Genomic DNA, 21,307 nt, shown 5'->3' on the forward strand with positions numbered 1-21,307 from the left:
TACATATAGCACTGAGGTTCTGATAAAACAATGTGATATGTACATATAGCACTGAGGTTCTGATAAAACAATGTGATATGTACATATAGCACTGGGGTTCTGATAAAACAATGTGATATGTACATATAGCACTGAGGTTCTGATAAAACAATGTGATATGTACATATAGCACTGAGGATCTGATAAAACAATGTGATATGTACATATAGCACTGAGGTTCTGATAAAACAATGTGATATGTACATATAGCACTGGGGTTCTGATAAAACAATGTGATATGTACATATAGCACTGAGGTTCTGATAAAACAATGTGATATGTACATATAGCACTGGGGTTCTGATAAAACAATGTGATATGTACATATAACACTGAGGTTCTGATAAAACAATGTCGGAGTATAGATACAATGCATGTAAGGTAAATCAACTGCCTAACATGAAAGACAACCGTTTATTGTGTTCCTCCGCGGACTGGTTGCCACTTGCGAACTCGAGATCGCCGTGTCTCCTTCGTAAGTCGTGGTGTCGGCTTCGTGCTACTATCGTGTTGCTGTGGGCCCATATGCCGGCACGGCTAACAATGTAATCAAGTCGATATTTCACTGCAGACAAATACTCATGACTTGCATTTGAGAAACACACATAGTAAAACCCACGAAGCGATATTTTGTCTGTCTGTGATAATATGATGGAAAACTTCCCAGAACGCCAGGATATCGACGTCTTGGGTTATATTTTAGCAAACCCTGTGAAATGTGCCCCTGTTGCCTAAAACCAGACGTGATATTTAAAAACGTAGAAAATCCTTCCTGTTTAATGCTTCTTAAGGCTGTGTATTTATATTTTACTATACTTCACTATAAATCTGTAATTTACGTCCACTTTTAGTGGTATATTGTTTATATTTCAGTTGTTTATATATGGTGTTCCAGATGTTTTATGCATATTTTTCATGTTTTCATGTCTCCCCATAACTCTATTAGGGCGGCATTTTTATTTTCCGTTTCTCATCGCCCTACCAACCCTTCTCATTTTATCAATTTTATTGCCCCCCCAAAACAAAAAAAAAAAAAAAACACACAATAAAACTCCAACAAAACAACCCCCCCAAAACAACAACTTTTATCTTTCATTCTAACACCGCCGACGCGAACCTAAAACATACCGCCTCGTCATGTAAAATGTTTATCTCTTCATCAGTCGCTGCCACAAGTCCAGAGAACGCGAGAAACTGTTATAAGAATTACAATAAATGAGAATGAAGAACACTATTCAGATAATTTTGTCTTTATTAAGGTTTTGGTTTTTAATTTTTTTTTCCCGACCGACCGACCGACCCATGTTCAGAATTTGGTGGCTACGTGAAACACATAAAAAATGATGCCCTTAAGAGTGGCTCGTTACGGTTTTATATTTATTCATAAATGTACATAAACCTTCTGCTGTAATAAACAATCTGTCTGTCTATAGTATGTTTTTTTCTTGTCCAAAGAATACAGTTTATTATTTTACATTGTATCTATTTAAAAATATTTCAGCTCCTGTTTTAGTTGAAAAAATATGAAGTCCGATACATTAAAAAATGCTCACCTCAAATATCCCCATACTCAGAAGAGAAATCAAAGGAAGGATTTGGATCGGTTGAAATATTTTGAAACACTTCTGTTCAAAATGACATAAGAATAAATTTAACTTGCTGCCTTACATATTTCTGAATGTTCTTTCTTTGGTTCTGATCCTGAAGACATCAACCAATCTATAAGTATACCAAATCTACTAACCACACACAATATAGAATATATTAATAAATACATATCAACAAGTGCTGTTTTCTGTATAAGAGAGGTTTATTACTTTTACAACGGGAATAAGTGCGTACTGATGTAATGCTTACATATTACTTTTGTTCCCGTGAATAACCCGGGTTAGAATTGGTCTTCACCAACCCATGCTTGTCATAAAAGGTGACTAACGGGATCGGGTGGTCAGGCTCACTGACTTGGCTGAGACATGTCATCATATCCCAATTGCGCAAATCGATGCTCATGCCGTTGATCACTGGGTTGTCTGGTCCAGACTGGATTATTTACAGACTGCTGCCATATAGCTAGAATACTGCTGAGTACGACGCTAAACAACAAACCAACCAGCATATTACTTTTGAATAAAGCTTGTGTAGCTCTTGTTTTCATATGCCAATATGGAATTCTCCATTCAGTTCGTTCAAACAACGGCAAGAGTATAAGATAAACACGAATTTGTGTATGATCTTTTCATGGTATAAAAATGAAAACAATGGGTATTCAATACCACTGCCTACTAAGCATACGTCAGTAAATTTCATCACATTCTGGACATATGAGTGTATTGGTCATAAACAGTATAGCTGGTTTACAGTATAGCTGTCATGGCAGAAACACTGAAAATCAGATTTGACTAAAATGTTGATTATTTCAAACCGAAACATGAGTCTCATTAACCTCGTGTGAAAGTGAAAATAGACATCACAAACAACTATGGTTACAGTGAATTCCAATTCCTTGTTTCATATGAAAATGGTGTTTACAAATGAATGTTAATTTTAAACTGTAATAACATCGTATTTCTATATTTTATGGCGAGGTGTAGGCAGCATGACCTTAACTAAGACGTCACAGACTGCCCCTGTTTGACGAGGTCGTAAAATGATTCACAATGCATCTGGCTCACTGGTTACACCTGTTATGTGTTTTTTTATGCCTATTTAGTGTAGTTCTATAACGCACAATGTGATTGATATAATATCTATTCCGTACCAGACCGCCAAACTGTTCTAGCGGCAGAGCCTCGTTTTGAGATTTCCACGCTTTCCAGGTTTCCGTTTGTCAGAGCTGGCTGTACGACAGAGCACTCTGCGCGACGAGTTTGCAAGGATTAGAAGGAGCGTAGTGCAATATACAAGTGCTTAGATGTATCAAATAGTACTGATTAATATTTATGTATCCAGTTAAATGAATTGGTCTCAAAATTCTCGACTGGTTATTGTACTAAGTGTTGCGCAATAGTTTCCAGTCAACAGGAAACGAGACTGTTGTATAATCAATGTTTTGACTTGCAAAGGAACGAACCACACAATATATTCATATATACTATGTCTAAAGAGATATGCTGTTATTTTTTATTTTATTATTTGTTCGTATTTCTTATTTTGTTGTGTTCCGGGGTAAGAGGAGAACGACCAAAACGGCTACATCAATAACTTCAAGATGGGGATACAGGTAGTTATTCAGTCATACTGACCCTAAAACAAATACATATGTATATCAAAAAATCCCATGCAAGTCTAGAATATGTGGCAAGTGTAGATTTCCACAGTTTCGGGAAAATGAAGAAAGTCGCAGGACTCCTTTTCATTATATACTGAGGTAAACAAATAAGGGAACATTACTTCATGGCAGTGTTCCTTTATTTCTTATTAGATTTACTCCCACAGCGCTATTGAAAGTTGGTGATGAAAACTTGAAAATATTAAAGGAGCACTTGAATTTTCCTGTGTTCCTTTATTTGTTTCTCTCAGTATATTTTATAATTAATTTTTATGAATAGTTTTTTCTGTAACATATGTTCATTTCAGAGACTAGATGTTAGTCTAGTAGTTATTCATTGACAACAAGATTTGTATCCAGTCCGTGTCAGAGATCTATATCTGGTGGTCACTGACACTGAAATCACGACCATCATGTGGTCCATTATATCGGCATGACACATCAGAGACCATAATGTTAGTGTAGGAAACATATATGTGGTGGCTGATTAGTGCCATCACCATATCGACCTACATCTCACGGCCATGTTTCCGATGGCGCTAATCTTTCTTCGCGTGTCCGTGGTGGTATCGGGATGGACAAATGGTCAGTGTTTGTCGTGTTCACGTCTTTCCAATGGGGTTATCACCTTGTCGCTGTGTGTTATCACTGTTTCAGTTTGAGGGTACGAAGTGCTCTCGCTTTGTGGCGATATCGTATGGATATCTTAGGACGGTTAAAAGTGGGAAGTTGGGTTGGGGGCTGGCTGGCACTGGTCGGACCGGTCACCTCAGTTGAAGAGTTGCGTCCCTGGGCATGCCAGAACCCAATGATTGCATTCGTAACTACTCGCCTCTTTCGTGACTTTCAAGAAGACCATCCGGCTTGCCGGAATGACACGAGTAGGTACGAATGCAATGATTGTGGATTCGAATGCCTATTCGCCACGATAGTCTTTCTACAAATGTTGCCAGCACCACACCCGTGCTCGTGCGTTTCTCCAAAGTGGTAAACGTCTCAGAGACCTACATCACTTTTCTCCCATATTCAGCCGACACAGTGATATAACTGGAACAGTTTACTCACTCACTCTTTCCCCACCCATAAACCCATCAATTACTTAAGACACTTCTCGGTCGATCCTGGGAGTTAACACTGTCACAAAGTTGGAGTTTGGGTTGGTCAGAATGTCAAACGGTATCTACGCATCCTACGCTGAACTGCGAAGTATATCGATCCCATTCACCGGTATCGTGTGAATTACGAAGTATGCTGATCCCGATCACCGGCATCCTACGATGAATTACGAAGTAAAGCATCTCCCAATCATGATCACCAGCATCCTACAGTGACTTACAAAGTATACCCATTGATGATACCGATCCCGATTACGGGCTCCTTGATTATCCAAATTTCTCTTTACTTGGTCAGTATAAGGAGGAAAAGAAAGAAATACCAATATAAAAATATAAACAAAAAAAACCTTCCCCGTCCATGGTCGGGGGATAAGCCCCCCTAAAATTTAAGAATGAAACGAATTTCTTTATGTAATAAGCAACTAGTAACAGTAACCGAAATATACTCTCCCAAAAAAGAAACGCATATAGGAATTTCAACTGTATTTTAATGTTTATTTTGAAACATCCTGTAGGCTTTATGAGTGAATGAAATAAAGCGAAATTGCACTGGGAATGCAGACTTATCCGTCCTTGGCACCAATTCGAGGAAAGTCAGTTTGAGTGTCACATGGAGACGTGTGGTGGCGCTGAAGTCAATACCTCGTGTGACCACCGTGGGCATCCACAACTGCACGGCATCGCATCGGCATCGAACGAATAAGTCTCAGAATCTCGTGTTGCCCAATCGCAGCCCACTCTGCCTGTAGTGCCTGTGCGAGTTGCTGAAGTGTCCGGGGCTGAGGGTTACGGCGTCGCACCCGTCTGTCCAGGGCATCCCACAGATGTTCGATCGGGTTTAAGTCCGGTGATCTTGAGCGCCAGGGGAGCACATTGATGTTGTGGTTCTGGAGGAAGTCTCTAGTGTGACGTGCTGTGTGGGGCCTGGCATTGTCCTGTTGAAACAACTCCCTCTGGCGATCAATGATTGGAAGGAGGTGTGGGCGTAGGATTTCGTCACAGTACCGTTGAGCTGTCAGGTTGCCCTGGATCATCACCAAATCGCTTCTCCTACGGCAGGTGATCGCTCCCCACATCATAACACTTCCCCGGCCGAATCTGTCCACCTGGGGAACGCAAGCGCCGGCGAAACGTTCACGTCGACGTCTGTACACCATCGTACTTCCATCGTGTCGTTCCAATAGAAATCGTGATTCATCACTGAACCAGATTCTACGCAAATTCGGTAGGTTCCAGGCCTGAACGTTGGTGCACCATTGAATTCGATGTCGACGATGTTGTTGTCGAAGCACAGGGCCAAAATAAGTCTTCTGGCACGTAAACCAGCCTCTCTCAACCTGTTCCTGAATTATGAAGTAAACCAATCCCAATCGCCGGCATCCTATGATGAATTACGAAGTAAAGCAACCCCGATCACCAGCATCCTACAGTTACTTACCAAGTATACCGATTCCGATCACGAGCATCCTTGATTCCGACCGATCCCGATTACGGGCGTCCTTGATTATCCAAATTTCTCTTTACTTGATCAGCTTGTGCAAAAGTTTTATATACCTATGTCCGAGTCTGTGTAATAACTGAAATGTGAATGAAATATAAGAAAATGTTTCGAGAGCTACTTGACCAAAGCATTTCAATGGGCGGGCTCGTGGTAAAATGCATGCACCAGTTTGAATCTATCTCACCAGAACCAGCTGTACGCAATACTAGTCAAATGCTACGAATGAATAATAAAAGTAAAAATAAAAATTAAGAAACAATAAACACTCCTCAAGAAATGGACATCACTGAAACGTTTCATAAATATGATGTTGCTGTCTGTATTAAGGCCAATTTTGGAAATCATATTCATTCATCCGTCCGTGGCACCCGTGAAGAGCCACCTCCTCGTAGTGGGTGCTGGGTAACGCTAAGAGCTCTTCAACCCCCCGTGAGGACCCGGGGGAATATTTGGTCCACAGCACCTCATTGCTGGTCGTAAGACCGAATTGGGCAACCCGTTTGCCGTGGGTTGCACCCCTGGGGAGTAATTATTTATGATTATTCTGCTGTGGCCGTATGCATATGTCGGGCGTAAATTCTAGTCCGGGCGTAAGTAAAATGTGCGCCCGGACGTAACGTTAGACCGGTATGCACATATTAAACGTAGTTAAAGTTACGCCAGCCGTAGCGCTCTATATTTACGCCACCTACCCAGCAGGCGTAAGCCAGGCGTAGCCCTGTAATGGCGGCACTGGATGCCGAAGTTTTTTTCAGGCGCACATTTTCAAAAGGTTTGAAAAGTGAACGTTGTGCGAGGATTGCACTGTTGTGGTCCTGGATCTGCGTATGGCTATAAAATTACACAAAATGTAGAATATTTAATTACCTATCCGTTGGTATAAATATAAGTGCGGCTTGAGAAATATACACTGCTAAATGTTGTCCAAAATTTGTTACGCGTTAAAAAACTGTCAATTTATCCGCTTTTTATCGCGCACCGATAAGTGCACTCTGCTACGAATCTTTTAATGTGGCATCTTTACAGAAAGTGTGAGAGAAGAAAATACAGCCTGATATCTGAACGACATAAGTGTATATGAAATGGGTTTATGTGCTAATGCTTAACGTTACACGCTCAACATTAAAAATGACTCGCGATAAGTGCCAATAATGGATTTACTTCTGTGGCGTCAACCGACGACAGAGAGGTCATACACGTATAAATATACCGGGGCATAACTCTGCTATGCTTAACACTAGGTCAATGTTACTCAGATCACTTCAAGGTGAACCAAACTATTCCAATTCAAAGTTCAACAATGTGAGCGGATACGTTTTGGTAGTTTCACAATTTATAAGAAAAGATGGCAATGTACTACTTGAGAAAGCAGGTAATAGCGATTTGGATGACCCTATCCGATATATAAGTTAGTTCTTAGATTCCCATGTTCTCCTGTTTGTGTAGATGTAATTTGACTAATTTTGCATCACTATTAACGCAGTACTAGCCATATCTTCAAATGTAATGAAATTACTGATAATAATACAACATTTTAGTTGACGTCATGGCTTATTTTATGCATTTTGCGACTTCGGAAAAAGACGACATTGGTTTGCTGATTAGTATATATCTCACCTAATTTCTATTTATTGTATAAAAGGTCTCGGCTTCTATGTCAGAATTTAACACTCTTTAGAGAAAACATAAAATGAATGATTTTACCAATTAAATAGTGTCCCGAATATATCAACAATTAGACGGTTTGACGGTTTGACTGAATACTTATTTTGCAGTTATGGCTACGTGTGATCTTCTAATACTTGTGTAAAGGTTTAAAATATGGTGTACTACACTAAATGTGTCAATTTCTTATTTTTTTTTCATTATTATTATTATAGGATATTTATATAGCGCACATATCCACGCAACTAGTGCTTGCTCAAGGCGCTGGTATTTTTTTCCCTCGATCATTGGATGTCAATCTCAACGGCACATCTTATTATCAATCTCAACTCCCTGTGGAGTATACAACTCTTGCAGCCACTAGGCGCACCAAGTTATTGTGGCTTACTCATGCTAACGAGGTACATATTTCTTATGTAAATATTATTCAAACAATCAAAAACTTTCAAAGAATAAAAAACGCCTACCCTATATCCACGTATAATATGGTATTGAACATGGCTAAATGTATTTTCTGAAATTAGTTTGATGAAAAATTATCTGAACGATACGCAAAATATACATCATAATACTGACAGTGTAATCGGAAGGATAGGGCGATTGTGTTTACTCTTGTTCAATCGGACTTCACCTCAAAGAAATGGCATAATATGTACAACAATGTTGACGTATGACATCAGTACTGCCGACCGATTTCTTACAAAATGGCGGCCTTGCTGACAAGGATACACAGGATTTTGCGAGGACCCTTCCCTTGATTCTGGGATCGTTTGTACATAAATATGAGATGTAAGTAATCAGAATGATTTTGACTATCTGTGTATTGTTGTATGTTTTATCGTTTTCATTGTAAGTAAGAGAAGAAACCAGAAATGCTGATAATTACCTTTGTCGTTCTGCGTGAATTTGCGTCAGTCATGACGTCACGCTGCACGGAAACTTTGACACTCTCTTATGAAATATCAAATCATTGCATTGTATCTGTTTCCCATTTCTTGCTACGTACGATACTCTTTCTAGGCATATTCTAAAGATATTGAGCCATTGCAAGCAATGAATAGACGGCTGGATGTCGGAAAATTTCAGAAAATGCTAGTACGTAGTGTAAAATCGGATTTTTTTTGTTTACATTTCAAACAGTTCATGGAAAGAGTATCGTAGCAAGAAATAGGAAATTATAAATAGATACAATGCAATGATTTGATAATTCATAAGAAATTGTCAAAGTTTCCGTGCAGCGTGACGTCATGACTGACGCAAAATCACGCAGAACGACAACGGTAATTATCTGCATTTCCTGTGTACGCTTGTCAGCAAAGCCGCCATTTTGTGAGAAATCGGTCAGCGGTAGTGATGTCATACGTCAACATTGTTCAACATATTATGCAATTTATTTGAGGTGAAGGTCGGTTGAACAAGGGTAAACACAATCGCCCAATCCTTCCGATTACACTGTCAGTATTACAGTGTATATTTTGCGTATAGTTCAGATACTTTTTCATGAAACTGACTTCAGTATCTACATTTAGCCTTGTTCAATATCATATCATACGTGCATATAGGGTTTACGGTGTTTTATTCTTTGAAAGTTTTTGATTGTTTGAATCATATTTACATAAGAAATTGACACAGTTAGTGCAATACACCATATTCTAAACCTTTACACAAGTGTTAGAAGATCAAACGTAGCCATAACTGCAACTACTTTAGTTCCTATGATGTACAATATTCAATTTATTTGGACTAATATTGCAATTTCATATGAACAGGTAAATGAACGGTGATTTAATTCAACCTTATATGTAAAACTGATAATATTAATGAAAATGATTTATATATGGTATGAAATGTATATGCACACATATTTAAAGGAATTGTCTTGTTCACTGCATAATTTGTGTCGTTTTATAGACAAAAGAATGATGCATACTGATCGGTCAGGTGCGCGTTTGTTGGAAACGTTTTATGATTCTCTATCATTGTTTTCGATAATATAATCAATTCATATTCGACTAAATAATATTGTGATGACAGGATATCAAACTCTAACTACATTCATAGGAAAATTGTTGAAAAATATATATACCATCTCATGTGTTAATTCGGACAAATCTTACATCCATATTCTAATATATAGTTCCACATATAAAAAGCTATCTTTTTGCATCTTTCATTGCATACGTATGAAGAGAAATAGCTACATAATCATAAACAAACAAAATTCTTATCCCAAATAAAATATTCGGGTGTTGTGAAATATTATTTTTATTTACGTTAAAGTGATGCCAAACAGGTGCGCGTGTTGTTCAAAATAAGATACGCTGTCAAACTGTCTAATTGTTGATATATTCAGGACACTATTTAAATGGAAAAATCAGTCATTTTATGTTTTGTCTAAAGAGTGTTAAATTCTGACGTAGAAGCCGAGACCTTTTAAACAATTAATGGAAATTAGGTGAGATATATACTAATCAGCATACCAATGTCGTCTTTTTCCGACGTCGCAAAATGCATAAAACAAGCAATGACGTCAACTAAAATGTTGTATTATTTTCAGCAATTTCATTACATTTGAAGATATGGCTTGTAGTAATTCTGGTAGTCAAATTACAATAACTTATATATCGGATAGGGCCATCCAAATCGCTATTACGTGCTTTCACATGTAATACGTTGTCATTTTTCTTGTAAATTATGATGCAAGTTTGGTTTGAGTCAAATTACATAACGGAGTTATGCCCCTTATCATTATACGTGTATGATCGGATAAATTGACAGTTTTTAACGCATAACAAACTTTGGACAACATTTAGCTGTGTCTATTTCTCAAACCGCCGAGGTAGTTGCACTTTATACCAACAGATAGGAAATTTAATATTCTACATTTCTGTGTAATTTTATAGCCGTACGTAGATCCAGGACCACGCGAGCGCAATTCTCGCACAACGTTCACTTTTCAAACCTTTTGAAAATGTGCGCCAGAAAAAAAACTCGACATCAAGGGGGTTAGTCTGTGTGTTACGCCTGACGTTAGCTACGCCCAACATGTGCATACGGCCACAGAAAAGTCCTCAAAAAGAACAACTGCACCAGTAATGACTTCGTCAAGCATGGGTGAATACAGATATTCCCCAGTTCATTCGACCACTCACATACACAAACAGGAGAATATGGGCATATGAGTTACATTGACTCTACATGATTTTTCAGTGTTAGCCGTAGCAAAACGCATAACGGAGTTATGCCCCTTATCATTATACGTGTATGACCTCTTTGTCGTCGTTTGACGTCATAGAAGAAAATCCATTTTGACATTTATTGCGAGTCATTGTTAATGTTGAGCGTATAACGTTATGCACAAGCACATAAACCCAATTCAGATACACTTATGTCGTTCAGCATCAAGATAATTTTTATTTTTATGAGGTCCCTTCAGCGCTTCCATTACTCACATATAGTATTTATTTTCCTTTTATTTCATTTCCAATTCGCGGGGGCGGGATCGTCAGGTCATCAGGTGAATATTTGATCAATACAGTCCAAAGACCAATCCCACGTAGCCTACTGTTTACAACTTCTGTTACAACCCTGTGCAAAGTTCAGGGGCGGATAACTCGCATTGCTGAACATCCAACATGGCCACTGTCAACACTTGGGTAGCGAGGGTGGCTGATTTTTTGTTGGGGAAAGTCCCCTTCATTAATGCTCTTTCATTTCTTATGCTTCTTGCTGAAAGAGCAAAAAGTGAAAGGTATTACCAATGTTAACTATTGTGTCACATGCATAATGCAACTGTGATTATTGTTCTGTACTACGTCAACACAGACATACCGGTACTCTGTAGTAATGTACTGCATTAGGGAAATTACACGCCATTTATCATAGGATCAAATCATTCATCACTCTAGATCAAAAACACTCCGTTGAGGTTTTAATATTGGATTCCCCTTTAGATAAAATCTCTTATCCCAGAAAGAATGAAAATAAACATGTATATTTTTTTAATTTTATCAGTACCGTATTGGTCATACGTGAGTCATCATTAGTGAAATTTCCATAGACTTACATGTTAATCAACTGTTGCAAGCATAATTTTCATAAAATGAGTCGAAGTCATTTTGTTATAATATTTTGCAAACATCTTGGAAATCATCTTCAGCTACGTATACATAATTTTCTGTCATCTTTCTGTTGATTAGTTATCGAATGACATCTGGTTAAGGACCAAGTATTTTAACTTTTAATCTATCCCATAGACAGTCATGTTAAACCTGATTGGTATGTCTGATATGTCTTGTTTAAATAGTTGCAGTTTTCTTAATAAAATTTTCATCAGAAAATTGAATGGAAATTATGTGTATGTAGCAGAGATGATTTCCCAGCTGGTAGATAAGTATTGAAACCAATTTGACCGAAACTAAATTTATGAAAACTATTCTTGCAAGAGTTAATTAACAAATTAATTGCAAGTCTATGGGAATTTCACTAATGATGACTCACTTATGGCAAACTACTGTATATCAATATCAGTGTATGAAATACGCCAAAACCGCAGCCAGACCTCAGGGCTGGTAACTTCAAAATATTACCAGCCCAAAATGGATTTAACCAGACCAAATATGGTGATTTACTCATATGTATGGAACATCTAAAACTTTTACCAGACCATCGGGCTGGTTAGCTGTAAATTTAGACCATCCGTCAGAAATCTAGACTGTCTCGGGCGGTCGGACGGGCCTTATTTCATACACTGTCAATATAGTCTGATTCAATGGAGGCCGAAAATGCCACAGTATTCACCAACAGGGGTGTTAAAATTGCATCATGTGGGTGTGTAGGATGGATGAGGGTTTTTTAATATTACGTTTTGACACATTTGGTAAATATAAAGCTTACACAGTGTCCAGAAAGAATATGCACAGTGTTTACAATCTTGGGAGTGCAAATAGTGACATGAAATCATGTCATTTATATATTTGCTACCTAATCTGCATATGTGTAAATATTTCTTTAATATAATGATCTGACACTTTGTTATGAAACTTTTCCACAATATTATTTATGAATTCTTAAAATTATTGTGATAATTATATCTCATTGAGCATTGTGGGAGAAACTAAATATGTTTCTAACTCAACTTAAATAAAGCATTTCATCACTCAGTACTCCATAAATATGTCTATGTGAGCTTTCTGCATTTGATGACAGTGAAATGTTTGGCAAGGGGTATTATTTGAAATATTTCTTAGAAAGATATGTGAAGCTGAGACCATATATGATCCAATCTAGAGCACCTGTTGTGAATTGTGAGAGAAAATGCAAACTTGTATATTTCATCAATCAAATAATCACCTCTCTCATCCTGATGCCATCCATGTTTGGTTACACAAACTCACCTGAACTTTATCTTGTCTTTTAGTATTTCCATGCTGACTGCCGTATCAAATAAGTCTATAATATTGTTAGTTTCCTACCTGTTCTAAACATCCATGATTACAGAGTGTATTGTACCAATTGTGTATCAGGATGTGTACTCTCAGTGCTTCCCCACTTAATTGTCTGGCCCAAGACTGCCACCATATAGCTGGAATATTGCTGAGTGTTGCGTTAAACAATAAACCAACCCACCAACCAACCAAACAACATTTTGTGAAAAGTTAGTGATGGAGGAGATGAGACAAATCTATGGTGGTGAATAGCTAAGGATGTTTATAGTTAGAAAAAGAGATCAGATAAAATTAAATTTTGAAAAACTTTCTCCTCTTGTTTCAGTGTGCCCCCGTTACCCCCTCAGCTGATCTACGCTCATATGGGAGTGTTCCTCATCTGTGGTTTCCTCATGTCCGCCCACATGGCGAAGAAGGAGGCATCATTGGTGTATGCAGGCCAGCTCATATTCTTTTCCTACAACTTCTACACCAACAAGAAGCTCAACTACGGCCAGTGGCAGAGAGTAAGACTTCTTGGTTCCTTGTTGCAGACATTGTTAAGAGTTATTTTCCATAAAAATCTATATCGCTCTAACCAGAACATCATCGACTTGGCAATCAGTACTGAAGTTTATATAAAACAATACTAGTGCAGAACTCTAGCTCTGTCAATGTAAACACACAGGGACAACACCAGTAGCTTAACTCTTGCTCTGTCAACACCAGTAGCTTAACCCTTGCTCTGTCAACACCAGTAGCTTAACCCTTGATCTGTCAACACCAGTAGCTTCCCTTGATCTGTCAACACCACTAGCCTAACCCTTGCTCTGTCAACACCAGTAGCTTAACCCTTGCTCTGTCAACAGCAGTAGCTAAACTCTTGCTCTGTCAACACCAGTAGCTTAACCCTTGCTCTGTCAACACCAGTAGCTAAACTCTTGCCCTGTCAACAGCAGTACCTTAACTCTTGCTCTGTCAACACCAGTAGCTTAACTCTTGCTCTGTCAACACCAGTAGCTTAACTCTTGCTCTGTCAACAGCAGTAGCTAAACTCTTGCTCTGTCAACACCAGTAGCTTAACCCTTGCTCTGTCAACACCAGTAGCTAAACTCTTGCCCTGTCAACAGCAGTAGCTTAACCCTTGCTCTGTCAACAGCAGTAGCTAAACTCTTGCTCTGTCAACACCAGTAGCTTAACCCTTGCTCTGTCAACAGCAGTAGCTTAACCCTTGCTCTGTCAACACCAGTAGCTTAACCCTTGCTCTGTCAACAGCAGTGGCTAAACCCTTGCTCTGTCAACACCAGTAGCTTAACTCTTGCTCTGTCAGCACCAGTAACTAAACTCTTGCTCTGTCAACACCAGTAGCTTAACTCTTGCTCTGTCAACACCAGTAGCTAAACTCTTGCTCTGTCAACACCAGTAGCTTAACTCTTGCTCTGTCAACACCAGTAGCTTAACTCTTGCTCTGTCAACACCAGTAGCTAAACTCTTGCTCTGTCAACAGCAGTAGCTTAACTCTTGCTCTGTCAACACCAGTAGCTAAACTCTTGTTCTGTCAACACCAGTAGCTAAACTCTTGCTCTGTCAACACCAGTAGCTTAACTCTTGCTCTGTCAACACCAGTAGCTAAACTCTTGCTCTGACAACACCAGTAGCTTTACCCTTGCTATGTCAACACCAGTAGCTTAACTCTTGCTCTGTCAACACCAGTAGCTAAACTTTTGCTCTGTCAACACCAGTAGCTTAACCCTTGCTCTGTCAACACCAGTAGCTTAACATCTTGTTCTGTCAACACCAGTAGCTAAACTCTTGCTCTGTCAACACCAGTAGCTTAACTCTTGCTCTGTCAACACCAGTAGCTTAACCCTTGCTCTGTCAACACCAGTAGCTTTACCCTTGCTTTGTCAACACCAGTAGCTAAACTCTTGCTCTGTCAACACCAGTAGCTAAACTCTTGCTCTGTCAACACCAGTAGCTTAACCCTTGCTCTGTCAACACCAGTAGCTTAACTCTTGCTCTGTCAACACCAGTTGCTAAACTCTTGCTCTGTCAACACCAGTAGCTAAACACCTTGCTCTGTCAACACCAGTAGCTAAACATCTTGCTCTGTCAACACCAGTAGCTTAACCCTTGCTCTGTCAACACCAGTTGCTAAACTCTTGCTCTGTCAACACCAGTAGCTAAACATCTTGCTCTGTCAACACCAGTAGCTTAACCCTTGCTCTGTCAACACCAGTAGCTAAACATCTTGCTCTGTCAACACCAGTAGCTAAACATCTTGCTCTGTCAACACCAGTAGCTAAACTCTTGCCCTGTCAACAGCAGTACCTTAACTCTTGCTCTGTCAACACCAGTAGCTTAACTCTTGCTCTGTCAACACCAGTAGCTTAACCCTTGCTCTGTCAACAGCAGTAGCTAAACTCTTGCTCTGTCAACACCAGTAGCTTAACCCTTGCTCTGTCAACACCAGTAGCTAAACTCTTGCCCTGTCAACAGCAGTAGCTTAACTCTTGCTCTGTCAACAGCAGTAGCTAAACTCTTGCTCTGTCAACACCAGTAGCTTAACCCTTGCTCTGTCAACACCAGTAGCTTAACCCTTGCTCTGTCAACACCAGTAGCTTAACCCTTGCTCTGTCAACAGCAGTGGCTAAACTCTTGCTCTGTCAACACCAGTAGCTTAACTCTTGCTCTGTCAACAGCAGTAGCTAAACTCTTGCTCTGTCAACACCAGTAGCTTAACCCTTGCTCTGTCAACACCAGTAGCTTAACTCTTGCTCTGTCAACACCAGTAGCTTAACATCTTGCTCTGTCAACACCAGTAGCTAAACATCTTGCTCTGTCAACACCAGTAGCTAAACTCTTGCTCTGTCAACAGCAGTAGCTTAACTCTTGCTCTGTCAACAGCAGTAGCTAAACATCTTGCTCTGTCAACAGCAGTAGCTCAACTCTTGCTCTGTCAACACCATTAGCTAAACATCTTGCTCTGTCAACACCAGTAGCTAAACATCTTGCTCTGTCAACACCAGTAGCTTAACTCTTGCTCTGTCAACACCAGTAGCTTAACTCTTGCTCTGTCAACAGCAGTAGCTAAACATCTTGCTCTGTCAACAGCAGTAGCTCAACTCTTGCTCTGTCAACACCATTAGCTAAACATCTTGCTCTGTCAACACCAGTAGCTCAACTCTTGCTCTGTCAACACCAGTAGCTAAACATCTTGCTCTGTCAACACCAGTAGCTTAACCCTTGCTCTGTCAACAGCAGTAGCTTAACTCTTGCTCTGTCAACACCAGTAGCTAAACTCTTGCTCTGTCAACAGCAGTAGCTTAACTCTTGCTCTGTCAACACCAGTAGCTAAACATCTTGCTCTGTCAACACAAGTAGCTTAACTCTTGCTCTGTCAACACCAGTAGCTTAACTCTTGCTCTGTCAACAGCAGTAGCTAAACATCTTGCTCTGTCAACACCAGTAGCTTAACTCTTGCTCTGTCAACACCATTAGCTAAACATCTTGCTCTGTCAACACCAGTAGCTAAACTCTTGCTCTGTCAACAGCAGTAGCTTAACTCTTGCTCTGTCAACAGCAGTAGCTAAACTCTTGCTCTGTCAACACCAGTAGCTTAACCCTTGCTCTGTCAACACCAGTAGCTAAACTCTTGCTCTGTCAACACCAGTAGCTTAACTCTTGCTCTGTCAACACCAGTAGCTTAAACTCTTGCTCTGTCAACACCAGTAGCTAAACTCTTGCTCTGTCAACACCAGTAGCTAAACTATTGCTCTGTCAACACCAGTAGCTGAAACAACCAACACTAATAACCATAATAGTTTGAATTATATAAAGCAAACTTTATTTCTTTGATATATGGACAATCAGTGTATTAACTTTTCAAATTGCATACATATTGTGTGACTGCAAACCGTGTATATAATATACAGTGTGTCAGATTTGGTCTCCAGCTACCCATGCTTGTCATACGAAGCAACTAAGAGGATCGGGTGGTCAGCATATCCTAACTGTGTAGATCAGTGCTCACAGCAGCAGTTTCTTCATGTGGGTGACAAGTGTTGGTGAAGACCACTGTCGAAATCTGAATAAGGATAAATATTTTTTTTTATTTATTTTTTTTAAAATCTTTTTATTTGTTCCCATAATTGAGTACAAGCATATAAAGTAAAGCAATAAATGCATAAATACATGATCAAAGTTCATTGGGTTCAACACAAATGTCTGGTCAACTGATAGCATAGAGAGAATATACTCCAGTAACAATTATTCCCCTTTCATTAAAGATTACGTCAGAAATTAAATATTGAGAATAAAGGAAATTATTTGTCTGAAAATTGATCTAATTTATTGTTCCTTCTGGATATGAAATTTTCAACTGTATAAATGTCTTTCAAAAATTTTAAACAATTATTAACTTTTGGAATTATTTTCTTCAAAGTGCAAGTATATATATATTTTTTAGCAGATAAGATTATATGATTTAGTAATGGCTTATTACCCAAAATTCCAAACCAAACCAAGGTCTTTGTTATTTCAAATTTCTGTATATTTTGGATTATCCAGTTTTTAAGGTTCCTTCCAGAAGGTTTGGGTTACAACACATTCCCAATATACATGACATAAGGTTTCACTATCAACATTACAAAGGCTACATACTGCATTGTCAACCAGTTTCATTTTCATAAGTTCTTTTTGTATAAATAATTCTGTGCAAAATTCAAATTGAAAGTCTAAAAGTTTACATCTTTCACATTCCTTCTGCAAATATTAAAAATCATCGCCAATCAAAATCAATATCAGTAAAATAAGTTTTCCCATTTTAGGCAAATATGAGGTTTAATATTGTCAGATAAGAGTTTATCATAAAATAATCTTGAACCTTTTTTCAAATCCATAAAATTTTTATAAAGAAAGTTATCATCCAGATCATTGTAATGTATATTTCTGTATTGTTTTATGGTCAATTTCCATGATTCAGGTATGATATAGAAAACATATCGAAGATCCATATATGTACCTCTAATATCAAATTTGAACTTCAGATCTTCAAGAGGCATAAAACCATCTTCATTACAAAGGTCCTTAATTGTTAAAATTCCATTTTTAGCCCAATGCCTGATAAAGTGATTTGGGTTTTTGAAATTATTATTCAGCCATAAAGGTTGTGCTAAAATTCCTTTAATGTTGTCTGCTTCTATGGTATTCTTATTACAGTATAATTTCCATGCCAATAAAACATCTTTCCAAAAAGGATTATCAATTTCAACAATATTCTGAAAATTTGCTCCATATTTTAGTATATCATTTAATGGAAACTTGCATGGATTACTCATATTTGTTTTTCTCAAATAGAGTCTGAGTGTGGATAATTTCATGGCATTAACAAAGGTTTTAATATCTATCATGTGTAAACCCCCTTCTGTATAATCCTTTTTCAAAGTGCTCCGTTTAATTTTATCATTTTTGTCGTTCCAAATGAATCTGAAAAATAGTCTCTCAAGGAAGTGATAAATTCATCAGGTGGATTAGGTAAAGAATTGAAAATGTGAACCAGTTTTGAAAGAGCCAATGTTTTAATTAGTGATTTTGCCAATCAGTGTGAGATGTCTTTTTCTCCATGTTGCCAATAATCTATTAATTTCTTCAAGTCTTTTTTTTGTGTTGATTACCCATAAGTCATTCAAATCAGGTGTGAATTCAATACCCAAAACTTCAAATTCCTTTCTTTGCCATTCTATATTCAAATCTTCACAAATCATATCTCTGCTACCTGCATTTGAGCCTATCCAGATTGCTTTAGTCTTATCGATATTTATTCTTAACCCTGACATATTGTAAAAAGTATTAATGATATCAATAGCAGCATACAAACTTTCATCTGAACCGTCCAAAAATAATTCAGTATCATCAGCATATTGTCCTAATTTATATTCCTGAACATATAAGGATAAATATTGGTGAGGCCAACTATCACCTGACTCTTGACTGGGTAAAGAGCTAATGGTTCATGATTTGGGGGTAAATTTTGGGGGTAAATTTACAAAATTGTAAGACACAGTGGGTTAGCTTATAGGGATTTGGGTGAGCAGCTGACAGAGTTACCCACCTTTATTGTTGTTTATTGCAGAAATTTATGATGGTGTGGGCATAGTGGCTGGGAAGATGTCACACTTATTGTAAGTTCGGCTATGTGGGAGCAGATTTTATTTTTACAATTTATTTTTATTTTATGTAAAAAAAACCTTGATTTCTGTGGTAATGTACACCTTTTTTTCGATAGAAAATTAAAACTTAGAAGTGTGAAAAATTCATGCATATTTTGAGAGTCAAAGATCTCTTTTCTTTAGTGTAAAACATAAAATAAATCTTTGGGTCCGGGCAGTAACGAGAAACAAGAATATTTTTATACATGGCCTTAGATTAATGATATGCTCCAAATTTATCATGAGTAAACATTTCTAGTGCAGCTGTCACAATGTTGATAATACTCAGGGATATCCTTTATCATTTCCTACATTCACTACCATAGTATAATTGTGAGCCAAATTCAAAATGATCTAAGACAGCTATCTAATAACTCCTGGGGTATGGTGAGGTACCGTATATTACTGTAGATAAGCCAAATTTTGAGGTAGTAGTGTAGTGTAGTACTACTGCAGTAGTGAGGGGGTATTTCTCATGGTAGACACCTGGTAGCTGGGATGTCCATGATGACTAGTAGTTACTAGTACACCTACCAGTACAGTCTGATTGTGAGTCAGTGTGTCTGGGTTTTAGCTTCAGATGGCAGTGCGGCAAGTTGGCTGTGTGGGCATTTACGTCCTTGTGGCCTTCATCCACACCAAGAAGGAGAATCGATCAGAGCCACTTCGACGTGTTGGTGAGATCATCCTTGGCATCTATCTGTTCGCGTACGCCTACATACTGAACAGCAGCAGCGAGTACAAGCGTGGCTTCCTGCACCACTTCCTGGACAGCGATTGGCTGAGATACTTCATCACCCTGGCAATTGTTGCATGTGCATTGTGCTTCCTCTCCGGTTACTTCATCCGTGACATGAGCGTCTGTGCAGTGGTCATGTTGATCCTTGTTACCGTAGTGATGGACCTTGACTTTGACTACTGGACACGTCGCGGTGTCCACTTCTGGAACCAAGCTCGACTGCTTCTGGACAGTCTCACTGCTGTAACAGGATTTGCTTTATTTTCTCGGGTTTTTGAAAACAGAATTAAGACTGAGCATTATGAATAATGGACCATGTTGAAAAATTTTTCACACAAGTGCAATTTCCATGTACTCTGTTGATGTTTTGGTGAATGGATGGTTGTGTTCTGCTCAAATCTTGGCGACAGCAAAACAGTGTGTGTTTTGAGTGATGTCCTCATGTGCCATCATGCCCTTGACCTTGACCTTTTTCATGCAGATAGGCAGAAAAATTATTATTCAATTTATATTCAGATTATGTACATAGGTCCAAACCATGTGAATGTATCAATCCAAGTATTCAGCCATTCCATGACAAAACATGAATTACCTTCATATGTGTTGCATGACTCACCAGTGTACCTGGTGACAGAAAGTTAAAAAATAATATCCTCAAAAGCCACAAGGCATAGACAGCTGCAACAGTCTTTTAGTAATACTGGCTATAATTAGATGGGAAGTTTGTTCAAGACACCATCATGGGTATTTCATTTTAGTGCCACAGATATTGTTTTTATGTAATTTTTTCTCCTTTTCTTTCAGTCTATATTACCCCAAATGTTCTAACACTCACCCTTGGTCATTATTGTTAAACACTGATACATAGAGATAACCACCCTTGGGCTCCCATGTCATCACCCATGAAGATCCGGGTTAAAATTGATCTTCAGTAACCCATGCTTGTCGTAAGAGGCGACTAACGGGATCGGGTGGTCAGGCTCGCTGACCTGGTTGACACATGTCATCGTACCCCAGTTGCCTAGATCGATGCTCATTCTGTTGATCACTGGATTGTCTGGTCCAGACTCAATTATTTACAGACCGCCGCCATATAGCTGTAATATTACTGACTGTGGCATCGAACTAAACTCACTCACTCACTCACTTCCATGTCATCATCCCTTTCTTACTTTCTCACGTTATCAATTATAATGTCTCTACAATTCACATGAATTTTTTACGTTTTACATCATCAGATTTTATGCTTCACTGTTTTAAAAGATGACTAAGATAGCTTGAACTGGTGTGGAACAAGGAATCAGAAGTATTATGTTCCTGAAATTGTTTTATCATGTATGCAAAA

General features: G+C 38.5%; 1 protein-coding gene across 1 annotated transcript; it reads left to right on the top strand.

Annotated features, from left to right (window-relative positions):
• Positions 1-11,217: 11,217 nt before the first annotated feature.
• LOC124262051 (transmembrane protein 101-like) lies at positions 11,218-20,972 on the top strand. The gene is made up of 3 exons (XM_046696474.1): positions 11,218-11,339; positions 13,361-13,541; positions 19,798-20,972. The coding sequence occupies exons 1-3, from the start codon at positions 11,224-11,226 to the stop codon at positions 20,269-20,271; spliced, it is 771 nt and encodes a 256-aa protein (XP_046552430.1). The 5' UTR covers positions 11,218-11,223; the 3' UTR covers positions 20,272-20,972.
• The last annotated feature ends 335 nt before the right edge of the window (positions 20,973-21,307 follow it).

This window comes from Haliotis rubra, unplaced genomic scaffold (assembly GCF_003918875.1).
Source record: "Haliotis rubra isolate DU_JTF1 unplaced genomic scaffold, ASM391887v1 Scf82, whole genome shotgun sequence".
NCBI classification, from domain to species: domain Eukaryota; kingdom Metazoa; phylum Mollusca; class Gastropoda; order Lepetellida; family Haliotidae; genus Haliotis; species Haliotis rubra.

Coding starts and splice junctions, on each gene's coding strand:
- LOC124262051 (XM_046696474.1), top strand. CDS start 11,224: ATGGCCACTGTCAACACTTGGGTAGCGAGGGTGGCTGATTTTTTGTTG. Junction 11,340..13,360: donor GAAAGAGCAAAAAGTGAAAG/GTATTACCAATG, acceptor CTCTTGTTTCAG/TGTGCCCCCGTTACCCCCTC. Junction 13,542..19,797: donor ACTACGGCCAGTGGCAGAGA/GTAAGACTTCTT, acceptor TCTGGGTTTTAG/CTTCAGATGGCAGTGCGGCA.